Below are 17,247 nucleotides of genomic sequence, written 5' to 3'. Positions count from 1 at the left end.
AATAATTTTTGCAAAATAATTCAAATTGAATTTCAAAACTTTTAAAAATTGTGAACGTAAAATTGATCGTTTTTACGCTATAATTGTACAAATAACTTTCTTACATCTTATAATCAAAGCTATTAACCACGCTTTGACAGAAATATGGTCACCTCACTTAGAGCAAAAGTAACATAAGTTTAATATTCACATAATAAAATAACCAGTATCTATTTTTCAATGGAATTAACTTCGAAAACAAGATCTTTCATTGACAAGACTATAACTTGAATCTAGAAAAACTTGAAGCAATTTATTTCAAATAAATGATAAAGACCATTTGATATAAGTTATATATGAATAGCAAATGGTTTAGCATTTTCACATAGTAGTTAATATACTTCTGATATTACATTCTATATATTTTTAAAATTATAAATCATCACATCTGGAATAAATTAATAAAAATGGTTAGAAATAATATATGTTACATTACTCCATTATTTTTTCATTAAAAAACAATTTTAATACTTACATTGTCCACATCATCTTCATCATCATCGCTAATTTCATCACCAAACTCAATATCTTCATCAAAACCATCTTCTACGAAGGTGACTGTATCGTTTATACGGACTGTAACAAATGCATCATTATGTACATATGTGTGTAGTTAAAATATAAGTTCCGTGAAAAATAAAAAATTAGAATTATATATACCAGTTTCTGGGAATTCTCCGTAGGTCTTTAAATTTCTTGCTTCATCTGCAGTGTACTTTAATATAACGTCTGCCTTAGCATCCTGATAATCACGTAAACCAATAAGAATAATGTCACCTTGATTAATCCACACTTTTTTACGAAGCTTTCCTCGAATATGACACAATCGTTTTACTCCATCAAAACACATTGCTTCTAAACGTCCATTTCCAAGCATTTTGGTAACTTGTGCATATTCTACATACAAAAACACAAAACTTTACTCATTTATCACCTAATATTAAATGTTTCCTAATGAATCTCATGAAAATGCAATAAATTTTGGATTCATGGTCACACAAAAAGATTTATTATGTATCTCACCTTGACCATCTTCTTTGAAAACCAATTCTCTCTTTTCTGTTTCATTCTCATTCTTTCCTCTCCTCCTATTTTTACCTCCCTTTCCTAGTGAATTAATGCAAAAATATTAATAGCATAATAAAATATATTAAAAAATAAACTCTGTTTATAATCTAATATACAATATATGTTTATGGTTAACGTCAATATCAGTTTACATAAATAATAAGAACATAGATTTATATTACATTTCGAGATTAAACCACAATGATATTTAAATAATATAAATAATATATTTACCTTTATTCTTGGGCATGATTGAGATATATTATAGAAAGTCAATTACACCAACAGTTGTATCATGAATTTCTCGAGCTAATCTGCCATGCGAGAAGAAAAAGGAAGTACTACGTAAATGACAATATCACATAATTGTAAAAGAGAGAATAGTAAGAATAAAAATTTTTAACTCTAATATTTTAGTGACTTTTAATTTTCATTATAAGTTTTAAAAATTCAATAACTTAATATACTGAATAAAAAAATATATTTTTAATAAATGTTTTTATCGCTCTTTTGACTTCTTACTGACTTCACCGTTTTATCGATCATTTTGTTATTTAGCGGGAATTTAAAATTTTATAATGTTAATAAAATAATAAAACAACGTAACGAAGATGCTGTTTATTATATACAAAATTTATTTATATAATAAAAATAATTGTTTTTTGTTGGAGAGTTTCATTTAATTTGAATTATAACAAAATTTTTAAGAATAATTTCTAGATGAAATTATATTTAAACAGTGTTAGATTTAAAAATGTTAAAATGTTTATTTTTATTGTTTATTAATTTTGTTACAATGTATTTCTTTAGAAAAAAATATCATGCATCGAGTACACGAATTACATTAAAATCTATTGAATATCAAAAAGCATCGGGGATTTGTAGTATGAATAATTACCAAAAGAGCTTTGATTAACATGTGATCAACATTAACATATGACAGCATCAAACATATAGTACGGAATCAATTTTATCAACTTTTCAATGAAAGTTGAACTTCCGTACTCAGTCAGCTATTACATTAATCAAGGGATCGGCGTTGCGATAAATCTACGCCGTTTGATTAAGCAAAAATTCGTACTATAAAATACGATTACCGGTAGTGCAAAGGGTGCTCGCATGTGAAAAATGTTGTTAACTATTACTAACTATCCTGTCGGTGTGTGCATATTTTGCGGTGTAAAGTAGAAGTCTCGTACGTATTATGTGGATTCTTTCTTAAAACGGAAGAAAGTGGCCTGGGTTGTTGTAAAGTTGTTGTACCGAACAGAAATTAGGCAGATAGGACGGGTATATGTGGAAAAATGTTGAAAGTATTAGCATCTCCATAGAGCTTATCAGTGTATGTGGAGTATACACCGCATCCAGCTTTATGTTAATATCAACGACTTCCATCATCTTCATTTTGCCTTTTAATGGCCGCAAACATGCAGCAACACCGATCATCAAACAGAGCACAGACATAATCTTCCTGTTATGTCAAAACCAATAATGAAGTTATATTCGCTTATTAAAGTGCAGGGATCAAACGCAACCTGTTTAAAGACGCAGATCTCAACAAGTTCGAATCAAATTGGGATTGCATTCGAATACAGTGTTTGACTTGCAAAGTGCACTTGCAAAGTGCAAAATTTACTTTATAAATATTATGATTTTTTTATGCAATTGATACAAAAATGCGAGCAAGTACGAGTGCTTCAACGTTATCAACTACATCATGATGCTTTGGTTGTGAGACAACTGAGTCGGGAACGTTGATGATAGAACCGATGATAGAATATTTGTGTTTAAACTGAGATTCAATCTCACTTTTGGAGTTTTAAAACGTGGATAAAAACCATAACAATAACATATCTTCATCTTCATCTTAAAAACATATAAATTGACAATTTTATAATTGTTGTATAAGATGGAATAATATAATTTGGAACCGGTATTCGTATAAAAATATAAAAATGCATTATAATGTTTCGAGAGAGAGAGAGAGAGAGAGAGAGAGTCGGAACAGGTATACGAGTAATTGGCGGTATACTACATCGCACAGCTAGAGGAAGTTGGAGTGTTCAACATTTTGCGACCATTGATTATATGGGCCTTCAACTATATGTATCTTCCAATCATAAGACTTGTTAAACTGCTGAAAAAAAAATTAAATGATAATTGTTTTTTATAGATATATTATTTGTGCTAGAAATTGATGTTACTATTTTATATTTAATAACATCTTTAATTAGGTAATATAGAGCCAAAAGTTTATATTATTTTATTATTTCGGTATGGAATTAGAATAAAGCCATACTATGTGATTAGCTAGTTGGTATTATATTACCATTTAAGTTTTCCAATTCTAAATTTTGAAATGTATTATGACTACTAGAAGGCAAAATATGTTTTTATGAAAATCTAGCGATTTCCATAATACATAAGGAATTACATCCAAGTTACCTTAATAATCTTATAAAAAACATTTCTGTGCATGAAAGTCGAAATTCGTAAATTCGTATATCGTTATTTTTTTTTTTTTTTTTTTTTTTTTTTTTTTTTAAAGAAAAACAGCGATACAGGGCAAATGATATAGATATGGCACATAAGCATAATCGGTAGCGCTGCAGTGCACAACAAACGAACCGTCGTTCATGTCGTAAGTCTCAGGCTGGCGTCACTTTGGTCCAAGACATGGACTCGTCCACAATAATAATTCCAGAAAAAACAATAAAATAAAAATATGTTAAGAAAAGTTAATTTTTTTAATTTTATAAAATATAACGTCGATAAGCAAAATGGATCGTTGGCTCTTTTATCATCAAGAGAGCACTCACAAAGATTATATAAAACCATGTTTTTGATTTACGATTTTTTATTAAAAGTTTAATTATATTATAATGTAATGCTAGTCAAATGTAAATTAAGAATAATATTTTCGTTTTATGCATATTTGATATCCAAGTACGTTAGTTATATAATTGATTTTAATTTTTTCGCATAAAGAGCGAGAATGTAAATGAGGTTAATATTTTTCAGATAATTTGAAAATTTAGTAAGTATGGAAGAGAACATAGAATGTGGAGATTTTATATTTTTTAATAACTTTGATTCTGCAAATCTTGCAAAGGTTGAAAAAGTTGATAATAGCAAGGCTGATAATAGTAAGAATTAAAATTTTTTTTAACAAATGATTTAAATAAGCATTTTGATCCGAACAATAAATGTTTATTTAGCAGAAAAAAGTGAAAATAACAAAACTATCAAAAATAAATCACAAAGTGAATGCCCTAGCGATGAATTTAATCTTTGGACAAAACAAGATTGCCAAGGTACAGAGTTCCAAAATAATAATAGAACTTGGTTTTATTTTGGTATTAAATCGGCAATACCAGGAATCTATGTTAAACTTAACTTAGTTAATTTGAACAAACAGCTGAAGATGTTTAACCAAGGAATGTCCCCTGTTTATAAAGTAATACCAGGACATCCCCATTGGGAAAGGATAAAAGAAAAGCCTACTATTTCAGTAAATATATATTTTTTCTCACTAATTTATTGATTTAAATAAATATTAATACAATTATTAATTATTACAGGGAGATGAAAAAAGCAATGAATTTATATTATCATTTATTTATAAAACATCAGAAAATTCTAACGCAATTACTTATTTTGCATTTACATATCCATTTTCATATACAGACTTGCAAAATTATTTAAAGAGAATAGATACAAAAATGTTAAAGCGAATAGGAAATGTTGCCGATGATATTTATTACCACAAGGAATGTGCAATAAAATCTTTAGAAGGACGAAGACTAGATGTTTTGACAATAAGTTCTTTTTATAATATATTACCAGAAAGAGAAGCTAAAATCAAAGGCTTATATCCAGAGCAAGATGAAAAAAGACCTTATAAATTTAAAGATAAAAAAGTAATTTTTTCTTAAGGTTAATATATAATATTCATTAAATAGATCCCTCATATCATTATAATTCTTTTAGGTCATATTTTTGAGTGCAAGAGTTCATCCTGGGGAAACACCATCCAGTTTTGTTTTAAATGGCTTTTTAAATTTCATATTAAATCGAGAAGAACCAATAGCAATTATTCTTCGTCGTCTTTATGTTTTTAAATTAATACCAATGCTTAATCCAGATGGTGTATCTCATGGCTATTATCGTATGGATACGAAAGGCGTTAATCTCAATCGATTGTATTTAAATCCATCAAAGTCTGAACATCCAACAATATATGCAGCAAAAACCCTACTAAGGTTTTGATTTTAATTAATGTAATACAAAAATTTTTTTTTTTATCATTGTAATACATTTTAGGTATTATCATAATGGATACAGTTTGCTAGATGATCCAGTTCCAGAAAGTATAAACAAGAAAAATATAGGTACTTACAATTCTACCAGTTGTATTAATAGTAATCCAAAAGAAGATAAAACTTTTAAAAAGGTGACATTTATTTTAAGCTCTATATATATATATATATATATATATATATATATATATGTATGTTTGAAACAGTGTATAATTATTAATTATGAATTTATTCATAGGTAAATACAATATCTTATGATGAAAACCAGAAATCATCAGAGCATGGAAATCATATACAAAATTATTTAGCCCCAGTCGCAGAAAAATCAATGCGTAAGTTTTGATACAAAAAATAATAACAATTAAAAAAATTTATGATGCAAAAACAATAATTTATTCTAATTTAAATAATTAAGAATGCCTAGAAAATCAATCGAATTGTTCTGATAACGTGGGAAATATCGAGGGTATGACAATAAGTTCAACTGGAAATGTTAAACAATCTTCAAATGATTCTGGAATATTTTTATATATTGATTTTCATGGTCATGCATCAAAAAAAGGAATTTTTATGTATGGTAACCATTTTAATGATCCAGAAGAAGCAGCAGATTGCATGCTATTACCCAAATTGATGTCTTTGAACAATCCTAATTTTCACTTTACATCATGTAATTTTGCTGAAAAAAATATGTACTTAATGTATGTATACATAATTAAATGCTTACATTAAAATATTAATAAAAATACTAATAATTTTCAAAAATGTATGAAAATAAATGATATAGTGATAAACGGGATGGTCTATCTCGCGAAGGTTCGGGTCGAGTGGCTGTATATAAGTTAACTGGTATGATCTACAGTTACACTTTGGAATGTAATTACAATACTGGTCGATTAGTTAATACTATTCCTCCAAGAATTAAAGAAGGATTACAAAAGTGTCACAACCAATTATTTGTACCACCTAAGTATACTCCAATGGTCTTTGAAGAAGTAAGCAATAATTCTTCCTGGTTAATTTATTAAATAATTAAAAAACGTAAATTTTAATCTTAATAAACAGGTTGGAGCAGCTCTTGGACCATCAATTCTTGACATGACTGGTAATAATCCTAATAGCAGAATACCAAATAGTCACTATCGTTCATTAAAAGCTCTTCAAGCATATTTAAAATTGATATCTGCTTCTAATTACCAAGCAACAATGAGTAAACCTTTGCATAAGGTAAATCTTTCTGATACAGAAAACGATACTATTGGTGTTAATGATGTTACAAATGATGAAATAAGACAATGCGTCCTATGCTGACCAAATTATTAAGCCAATTTTGTGCCTTATGGCCACCATTTAATATTCATTAATGCATTAATATGTATGGAACATTGATTTTAAAAAAAAAATTAATTTTTATACAGCCAAAGTGTAAAATTACTTATTACATTTTATAAATCAAGTTGAAAAGTTTAATTATATATTATTTAAATAATTTTAAATAATAAAATTTATACAGTTATAGAATTATAATTAAAGATTATTTATTATAATTAATCGAATCAAGTTGAAATAACTGTTTTTAATAGAAATTAATTAATAAATTAAAAATTTTAATATTTACAAGATCTGCAGTAAAATAATCTGTAATTATGTATAATTTAAGGTAAAAATTTTTTAAAACAATGATACTCATTAGTTAATATGTATTTCATAAATTCAAGAATTAGTTTTCATATTTCTTGTGTCAAGGGCTTCCTTGTGGTTATTTATAAAAAAAGTTTTACACTTTAAAATTGTATATTACATAAAACAAATTATCAGATATTATATTTTGTTAATTCTATATGATATATGATAAATCAAAACTAAACGATTATTATTTTTTTATCTAGCAAAACAATAACTTATATCTGAATTAATTTTCATTAAAAATATAAAGTTAAAAATTGTAAATCAACAGCTTACAGCTTACATATGGTAATGATAGCTATATTAATGACTTATTAGATATTATATGCTAACAATAATGACATTTACTACTTATTATTATTTTCACTTTAATATTATTTTTAATATTAGTATAAATAATTTAAAATTAAAATTTATTATATGAAATATGGCTTTGAGACTTTTATAATTAATTTGAACAAAAACATTTTATTCCAAAAATTGTGGATAAAAATGGAATAAATCCAATTTTAGTGTTGATGTGAAATAACACATTTTATAAGATTTATATAAATTTCATTTAAGTTATTTTCGGAATATGATATTAAAGTTTATTTTCAAATATTATTTATATTTGTAAATAATTAAAAAGTCTGTAGCTTAGTATCATTAACATAATAAGCATAATAAATAGTTAACATTTTTTTATATTTTTAACACTTTGTTTATTATAACAAAATGCAATTGACTGAAAATTTGATGTGTTCAAAAACTCAAAAAAAATTTGTAAATATTAAAAATATGTTTAATGTATTATTTTCACTATATGTGCGTGCATATATATAAATTATGTGTATGTATATATATATATGTATATTTATATATATGTTGTATGCAAGTACGTATGCATGTGTTTATGTATATATGCAAAATGTATAATAATAAATTCTAAATCAATAGCAATTTTCTATATACACTAATGTATATATGAACGTACGCATTAAAATATAATTTATACTATTTTGTAGCCATAGTGTTGACAAATATAATATTTTTATATATATTGATTTGTTTCATTGTTATCCTTCTTGTTTGCGGTAGTTTTGTACATAGAATAAATTTTTTTTTGTAATCATCAACATATTCAATTTACAGAATAATGCTGGTGATCAATTTCATTTTTCTCAAGAGTCAACAGTTGATAAATTAGTTAAAATGATAGACTTCGGTAAAAAAACCGGTACAAAAAATATATCGGAAAATAACCTTAATTTTCCAACTAATTCTTGTGAAGTTTTTCGCACTTCCAATATTTTTGGAACCGTTAGGAAGATAAAAAGTCGTAAAAGACATTCTCAGATCAAAAATCGAAATATTCAAAATAATATTAATGAAAGTAAACAAAATAATTTAAAGACTAAAACCATTGTATCTCAACTAATTTCAACGCACGTAAAATCTAAATCTAAACAAGGCATTTTAATACAAAAGCAAATTCAAGCAAATGCAAAGCCAAAGTATTCAACAAAAAGTAAAATGAATAAAACCAAGATGATCGAACAAAAAATTCCTGTAAACAATACTTCGAAGAAATCAAAGTTTTATGCAAAAACAACAATGATTAAAAAACAAGGATCGAAAAAAATAAAAACAATAGCATTAACAAAAATACGTCATCAATTTAAAAAGGAATTTGGCGAATCATCATTGAATAATGTTACAAAGTTGATAAACACTCAAAAAAAGAAAAAAAAATTGCACAATTAAAGTTTTTGTTAGCAAATAACGATATTATACAAAATTGTAAACAAAATTGAAAAAATCCTTCTAGAAAAATTTATCTAATAAAAATTTTTAAAGATAAAAAATACAATTCTTTACATAGATTATATACAGTATAATTTTAGATTTTGAATTTGAATTTTTATTTTTTTATTTCCTATATTTATCGTTATCATGATCAGTATTTTACTTTAGGTATTCAAAATAAAAACTTTATTTATATCTAAACTTTTTTTTATAATTTTTAATTTTAATTTTCATAATATAAATGTTTATCTATGCAATATTATTTCAATCTTCTTAAACAAATAATTCATTTTTCTATTACTTCTAGCACTTTAAATATAATAAACATAATAAACAATTTACTGATTCATTAATTTTTGGCGTTTCAATTATACTTACAAAAAGTAATGTAAATACATATAATTAATGATGAATTAATTTCTTTTGGTTTTAACGTTTAAATTAGATATATTTAATAATATTGCACCTTTTCTGTAAATGAATTTGAATTTTTAACAAAAAAATCGCTTAAATTCTTAAGTTTTAGTTAAAAAAAATACAAATATTTGTTAATAATTGGTTTTTAAAATTTGGTTTCATTACGTCTATCAAATTTTTTAATCGATAGGCAATATATTATTAATCATTATAATTCTAATTGAAAAAAATTAAAGAAGTCAAAACCTTCAATTAGATAGTTATCAATATAAAATTTTATTAGAACGTTTAATAAATTTTTAAATACTTTACGATCAATTTTAAAGTGAATATTAAAAAATCAATAAAATATTAAATAAATTTCATGACGGGTAATCTTCCGAGTTCCTAAATCAGCACATAGCTGAACATAATTGGCTTTAATGTATTATAATGAGATTTTTATCATATTTATGCTGATTAATATGTCAAATAGCAGCTTAAAGCGACGTTTATGTAAATTAACATTCATTTAGCATGTGTTTAGGTGAAGAAAATTTTCTTATATGAAAAGTGTGTTAAAATGGTTAAAGATTATATAGTTAAGTTTACGATTAAATTTCACAAATAATCGTATTTACATCTTAGTTTAGAAATTTCGAACGTTGATATATATAATTCGAATAACATAAATCAGATGAAACATATTACAAGATCTGGATGTTTCTACGTAATACAATTATGGATTAAAAATCAACGTAGAAAATGATTATTCGTTTAATTATCATTTCAATAGAAAAGAGAACTATTCGACTAAAAGGATAAAATAAAAAATTAAGCTTTTTCGCAAGATTACCGTAATTGAATGAAAGTTTATATAAGTTTTAATCTTATAATCGAATTATTATATCGGTGACAATGAACGATTGTCAAACTATATTAATTTAAAAATTTCGTTTCATTAAAATTGGAGACCTACAATACGATTAAGTACTTAAGCACTTACGCATAAATAATCTGGTTTGTTAATGCTATCAACAAAAAATTGTCTTCTTTTTTGAAAATTAATTAAAGATAAGTGCTCACGCTTTACTTAACAGTCGATTAGAAGGATACATTAGGAACTCTTCAAACATAAGAAAGATTTTGAGCCTTAAATAACAAAACGATGATTTGTATCTAATCATCCGTAAGACTCTGATAGGACCAGGTAACGTGCGATCAAAAAATCGTCATACCGTTAATTGTTCGGCTAGTGATCCCGGTCGGGCGAAACAAACTTTTATCGGCAACTATCGCCACGTAATCAGGAGTCGCCGATAGGTGTCCTTCGTTGATCGGCAGTCCCTCCCTCGCGATCGGGCCGCCGCAAGTAGATCGGAGCGGGGGCTTGGCAGTGCGGGGGATGGAGGGAGGGAGGGGGAGAGATCAAGGCGCATCGTGCATTAGTCGCTCGCGAACAACGGCGCAGCTCGTGCTCGAAGAGACAGTTTGACATCGAGCAACAGCTGCAGCGACGCGGACGACGTCCTCGTGGAGTACACCGGAGTGCTTTTAAGAGATGGCCGGGCGTAGGCTCGCGCTCTTCGCGCTTCTCGCTCTCACCTTCCAAACAGGTGAGTCATAGCGGTGTTTGGGCGGGGCCCTTGCCGATCCCAACGGCAAGGCGACGCGTCGCGACAGACATAACGACCACCGACTACCGACCCACGCCTTTCCACCCGATATTTTTCCCGCGTCCGTTGCTCGTTATTTTGCCCGAGTACTAATAGCATTTCTGCTAGCGACTCGACTGGATCATCATCCATCTCTCTCTTTTCTCTCCTTTTCTTTCGTTTTTCATTTTCGTTGGGAAACGAGGCATGATGAATCTCGTATATCATGATCGTTGTGTGGTGATTTATTTTTCTCAAAGAATGGAATGATAATGGAAAAATCTATCGTTTCCTGCATGGTCGTGTGCTACAATAGTGTAGTCTTTTAGAGATGAAAATCACGAGCAAATTGTTTTATATTTCGATTACTTTTTTCGTCGCTGTTGGTTACGTTCGATTCGCGATATCCGTTAGATTAGTTGAAAATTAATAGAAAGCACTTTTTAACCTTAAATTATTTTTACTTGCCTGAGAAATGTGATAAAAACATGTAGCTGAAAAATTAACACTACCATTAATATTCAATTTAATAATTATGTTTCTCAAATTTAAAGTATTAATCGTTAATAATCATTATTATCGTCTAAAATTGTAATACTAGTAAATACCATTTTGTATTTATTTTTTATTTACTTATAGAAATTTATGAAAAATAGAATATCGTTTTATAATTATGACAATTACTTTGATGTTTGCTTTGACTGTTCTCTCCTTTATTGTCTCTTTTCATTCACATTTATCGTTCTCTTTCAGATCGCTATGTTTCTGCTTTACCGTAGCAACCACGTAATTATTATATTTTCAATGGCTATAAAATTTATATATATTCATTTCAAATGAAGTATCATCAACTGCTTCTAAATTAAATATTATTTTCACCGATATTTGTACAATTAAAAGATTGATATGTATTCTTATTTATTTCATGACTTGCATTAATTTATAAAAATAAAGACCTAAACAGACTGTGAACAAATAAAAATAATAATTATTATTATATACATACAATAAAATTGAAGACAATTAATTGTACTAAAATTTTTTACAAATGCAAATATTTGAATTTATACATAAATTGATGTTAAAATAGGTAAAAGAAAAAGAAAATTTTTTTTAATAAAATAATTTTAATACATATTTATTAAATACAAATGTAAGAATGATGATTAAAACGTATGCTCGGTTAGTTTAATTTTATTCACAAAAATTAGTGTATAATTTATAATGTCTCCTGTCGAGTTAGTCATCATTACACTTTATAATTGTCTCATTATTTTTAATTATTATTTTAAATAATTATTTTTAATTAATGTTTTAAATTAATATTTAAAGCAAAATAAAAGTATGTAATATTGATATTTTCAATGTTTTTATCAGTAAAAATTATTAATTTAGATTATAAATGATTGATTTATTGTTTATTTATAGATTATATAAAAATCATCTCATTATAATTACATTATATATTATTTACCTATTTGTCATGTCAGAGCTATTAAAGACTTTTAACGCGTTGATTTACATAATGACTATTTTATTAGTATTTTTTGTATGACACGTTATATCTTTATTAAAATTTTTGGAAAGATAATGATTTATAGATGTGCATGATATTCTGTTATTTAATATATTGAAAAAAAATGTAACTTAATTTTGGTTGTTAATATTTCGATTCAAATAATAAGATCAGATATTTTATTTTGAATGTTGTATAAAAGCACATTAACGTAATTAAATATTAATTTAAATATAAAAAAATATTAACATTATTTCGCACGTTTATTCTCAATTTCCAATGCTGTTTTTAAAATGTAAGGTACCTTAACTAAATTAATATTAAATTATTATACATTTAACATTATCTTTATATAAAACATAACAATTTAATTATAAAATAAATTATAAAATATAAATAATTGAAAGAAATTACTTATTTGGATAATAATGTAAATATCTACATTGTATTTTTATTTTTTTTTCGTAATCCCTGAAAAAAATTATTTATAATTTTTTTAAAGTAAATATTATCTTTAATATCGGAATATTTAATGATGGAAAGCAGAACTAATTATAATTATTCTACATGTCCTAAAGTTACTTAGTTTCAAAACTAATTACCGGATCTTAATTAATAAGTGATTCAACTTTATTTAATTTAAGGAAACTATTTACTCTTCTAATAACTAGCAATTTCGTTTTTTTTTTTTTTTTTTATAAAGATAATTTTAATTAAAGTACACAAATTATTTAACAAAGAAATATGAATATAAAATAATACTGTTAAAAATATCAAATAAAATTTTTCTATTTACATACTTTGCATGTCGTTTGCAAATAATCAAAATTTATTTTTTGATACTAATATAATAAAGAACATTAATATTAATCGCATAAGTTTTTAATGTATAAATTAATTGGAATTAATTAAAAAAATTTCCATTTCCAAATTATTGTTTGTTTTTAATATCTTATTTTACTTTATTTAATTCTGTAATCTATAAACGTTTAATAGAAATTCAAAAATACATTGGAAAAGATACAATGGCCAATATAATTGTTTGATTTTATTCATTTTAGGTGAAAAGTGTTTAAGATTATATTATCGCATGTAAAATCCGTATACATGTGTGAGATTTAATCTCAATAAAAATTGTAATGTAATTTAATTATAAATTTCATCGTAAATTAATGATAACTGAATTAATTTTGAAGCTCTTTATCTGTTCATTCACACTTGGATGCTCTTGTATTAAGAGATTTATAATATGCTATCGCCACTTATTTCATTGAAGATGAATTTGTGATGAAGATGAAAATGAATCAGATTTCATATTACATAATATATATTTTTTGGTCAACTTTTATTTTATTTATTAACAGATATTGAAAAAAAACTATAATTCTTAATAATGTTTACGAACAATTTAATCTTTCTTTTTAATTTTTACTTTATGAATTTATTTATTAATTTGTGTGTCTTTTTTTTTTTTTTTTTTTTTTTTTTTATATATATAGCACATGGTCTAGAATGTTATCGATGTGTGAGTACAAACAGTTCACAACCCTTTTTGTGCAATGAGTTTCTCACAGATGCTTATGACATCAAACCCGAATCCTGTGACGACGTTTATGGTGCTAAGTATTGTATTAAGCACGTCGGTCGATTCGAGGGTAACAAATATTTTTAATAGAAAAATCTTATGGTAGCAGGCTTTGGTTAACATTGTATACAAAAACTAACTATATCACGGAGGGCTTGAAAAAGCATTTAATAATCTCAAATAAGTCAATATATTTCGCATAATTTTATAAATCAATTTTAGATGCAAAAATGTCATTTTCCTTAGATTTTCAATATTAATTGCGCAACAGATTTAATAAAGAATCTTACTATTATAAATGCCATTTCAAGTTCTTATTTTATGCAATAGTGGAAAATGGAGAGTATGGTACATATTTATCGATAATAATTTTAATAATAAATGTTTATAGCTTCAAATCATAACTAACAAATTTGTTTAATATCTGCTTGGAGCGTTAACATTGGATTGCTATCAATGTACTTCGGCTGATAATTGGATGTGCGAGAACAGTGAATTGGTGACGGCTCACATGCAGCCGCAAAATTGCAATTACGTTTTCGAAGCGCGATATTGTGTCAAAGCTGTTGGACGTTATGGAGGTTTTCATAATTCAGCAATTAAATAAAAATCAATGTTTTTCACTTAGCACATTTTTAATGTAATGTATAACTGCACATAAGCAACAGTAAATATTTTAAAGTTACTATTTATTTCAAATTCTCTTTATGTACATTCGTGTATTTGTTTTTTAAATATTGCATTGATATCGTTAAGTAATGTTAGATTATTGTGTAGTAAATAATTATTTGCCAATTATATCATTTTCATGCATGAGTATATATTTAAAGAAGATAATAAAATGACAATTGCTTAAGGGCTTCTTTAATATCTTAAATTTAATTATTATTGTTGTTTATTATTATGCATTTATCTGTTAAATTGGTAGAAAAATGACGAGATTGTCATTCATAAATAACAAAAAATCAATTTATAAATCATATAATGTATGCATAAACTGTATTAAAATTGTCCTAAATACGTATTTGTAGGTAGAAAGAAGCAATGTGTGCTATTGATTGTAGACCGATATGATGCGGAATATAAGTATGAAGCATAAAGCTAAACAATGAATAGTTTCGTATATGAATGATGCTTTCAGAGTGAATGGAAGGTATATGTATAAATAATAAAAATAAATAAATAATACGGCAATACTCTAGTACATCTAAAAGACTTAGGAAAAAAGATTGATGTAATATTATTATCTTCTCTGAATATTAAGGACCAACTAATTTAATTGTTATGATTGCACCTGTAATGATTAATTTTATAATAATTAATAGACTAAAGTAGAAACTTTGTAGGTGGCATTGGTACCAAGCGGCTCTGCTCATCAGTGGACTTGGGAAATTTCTGCGACTATGTAAAGCAACCCGGTGATAAACTGACTTACCGTACCTGCCTTTTTACATGCAACTCAAATGGATGTAATCCAGCCTCCATCGTATTACCGTCAACGTTACTGAATGTTTTTCTGTCTGCAATAGGCTTTGGATTTTTCTTTTTACGATAGAATACAGTAACGAATTAACTCCATTTTAGTATTTAGTCCTAAGCCATTGTCATTGCCGTCCAAAAACTGTGAATTGTTATTCTAGATTTTTTTTTAAGTGATAATTTTGTAATTATTAATTATTAGTCTCTCCCCGCTGTTATTTTATATCTTTGTATTGTAAGTGGAGTTCATTTATTAGGTTGAATAATAAGACAAATAATTTATATTTCGAATGCTTTTGATTCATTTAGTCAGTTTTTTTTTATTAAAAAATGATTGACGAACTTTAAAGTCATATAAATATCTATCGCTTTGTAAATGTAATTGCGCAGATACAGCAACAAACGGTTAAATTATCTGCAAAACGGGTATAATAATGTCATAATAATGTCCATTTTAATATATTTCCCTTGTGTATAATTTCATGTCACTATTTTTCTTTGGCATGATTGCATAAAGCGGCCAAATACGCCACTCCTTTAGTTTCGATATAAAAAAAATAACTGCTCTTAGTTTATAAGGCCAATTTTGGCACCTTGACCCATGTTATTGCTACTACTCGAATTAATTACGTCAGTTCTAACAGTAATTGTGAAGGATACATAGACGTAAAAATGACAAAATATTTGTAATTATAAAATGCTCAGTTCGTTCGACATTCTTTACCAAATTATAGCCATAGGCGCAAATACATTGTCTTTTGTCTTCTTTATTTTGCAAAGGCACTCTATGCATTTAAGTTATTATGATGGTGCTTGTAAATAATTTTTTGTCGAACAAATTTACTGAATGTTATGATCTCACGTAAATAAAGCATTATTTGCTTAATCCGTGGTGATGAATATATTTTGTTTTAATATAAAATTGTTGAACAACCTTTTTCTTACATATATTGTTCTAGTATAATTGTACTAGAATAAATGTTTTTTTTATCTATTAATAAAGGAGTATTGTATGTTCTAAACGCGAATATCAATAAATTTTATGCTCGCTTTTATAACAATTCACTTGAAATATGGTAGATGAAATATTAAAAATACATTTAAATTTAATAACCACTACTAGACAGATGTATACTATTTAATTTGGTCCGAGAATATTTTTTAATTTGTTATTTAACATTATTTTTGTATCTGTATTATAGTGAGACTCATATTAATTGTAAAAATAATATTAAACTTTCTATAGCGATTTATCAAATTAAAAGTAATTTTTTCTTACTATTATAAAATTACTGTTACTTAATATTTTACGAAAATTTACAACATATATAAATATAAGCATACATTAATTATATAAAAATCACAAGTCTACAGCACTATACGATTTTAAACAATAATTAATTTCTTTACTAATTTATTATGATATATAAAAATTGAAAATAAAAAGTACAGACAAGTCTTAAGCAATTAAATGCGCCACATACGTGTTTCAATAAAATTAAAATATAAATATTTTATTTATCATATTATTTGCTACCATTATGAATATATATATAATGAAATTTAATTAATTACAAAAAATTTACCATAAATCTATTAAATGTGTTAAATTAATTTAATCAAGTATAAATTATCTCGTTGAATGCCGATATACGAACAACTTGCAGACTATATAATAGAATGAAATTCTTTAAAAATTTTCCTAGTTTATTAAGA

General features: G+C 25.9%; 3 protein-coding genes across 3 annotated transcripts; 2 read left to right on the top strand and 1 right to left on the bottom strand.

Moving 5' to 3' along the window:
• On the bottom strand, window positions 1-1,455 carry eIF1A (eukaryotic translation initiation factor 1A). The gene is made up of 5 exons (XM_011501870.1): window positions 1,342-1,455; window positions 1,063-1,146; window positions 700-936; window positions 515-615; window positions 1-427 (listed from the first exon to the last, which is right to left on the bottom strand). Exons 1-5 carry the CDS (start codon window positions 1,355-1,357, stop codon window positions 422-424), a joined length of 444 nt encoding a protein of 147 aa, XP_011500172.1. The 5' UTR covers window positions 1,358-1,455; the 3' UTR covers window positions 1-421.
• A 2,529-nt stretch (window positions 1,456-3,984) lies between these two features.
• Window positions 3,985-6,840, top strand: LOC105364124 (cytosolic carboxypeptidase-like protein 5). The gene is made up of 10 exons (XM_011501988.1): window positions 3,985-4,053; window positions 4,129-4,253; window positions 4,326-4,618; window positions 4,689-5,027; window positions 5,098-5,369; window positions 5,431-5,560; window positions 5,665-5,758; window positions 5,842-6,127; window positions 6,214-6,421; window positions 6,492-6,840. The coding sequence occupies exons 2-10, from the start codon at window positions 4,151-4,153 to the stop codon at window positions 6,735-6,737; spliced, it is 1,971 nt and encodes a 656-aa protein (XP_011500290.1). The 5' UTR covers window positions 3,985-4,053; window positions 4,129-4,150; the 3' UTR covers window positions 6,738-6,840.
• Window positions 6,841-10,655: 3,815 nt separating this feature from the next.
• On the top strand, window positions 10,656-15,851 carry bou (glycosylphosphatidylinositol anchored membrane protein boudin). The gene is made up of 4 exons (XM_011501869.1): window positions 10,656-10,912; window positions 13,967-14,122; window positions 14,487-14,633; window positions 15,399-15,851. Exons 1-4 carry the CDS (start codon window positions 10,858-10,860, stop codon window positions 15,605-15,607), a joined length of 567 nt encoding a protein of 188 aa, XP_011500171.1. The 5' UTR covers window positions 10,656-10,857; the 3' UTR covers window positions 15,608-15,851.
• The last annotated feature ends 1,396 nt before the right edge of the window (window positions 15,852-17,247 follow it).

This window comes from Ceratosolen solmsi, unplaced genomic scaffold (genome assembly GCF_000503995.2).
Source record: "Ceratosolen solmsi marchali unplaced genomic scaffold, CerSol_1.0 scaffold23, whole genome shotgun sequence".
Taxonomy (NCBI): domain Eukaryota; kingdom Metazoa; phylum Arthropoda; class Insecta; order Hymenoptera; family Agaonidae; genus Ceratosolen; species Ceratosolen solmsi.
Note: the sequence above shows the minus strand (reverse complement) of the source record. Positions and strands in the feature narration are given on the sequence as shown.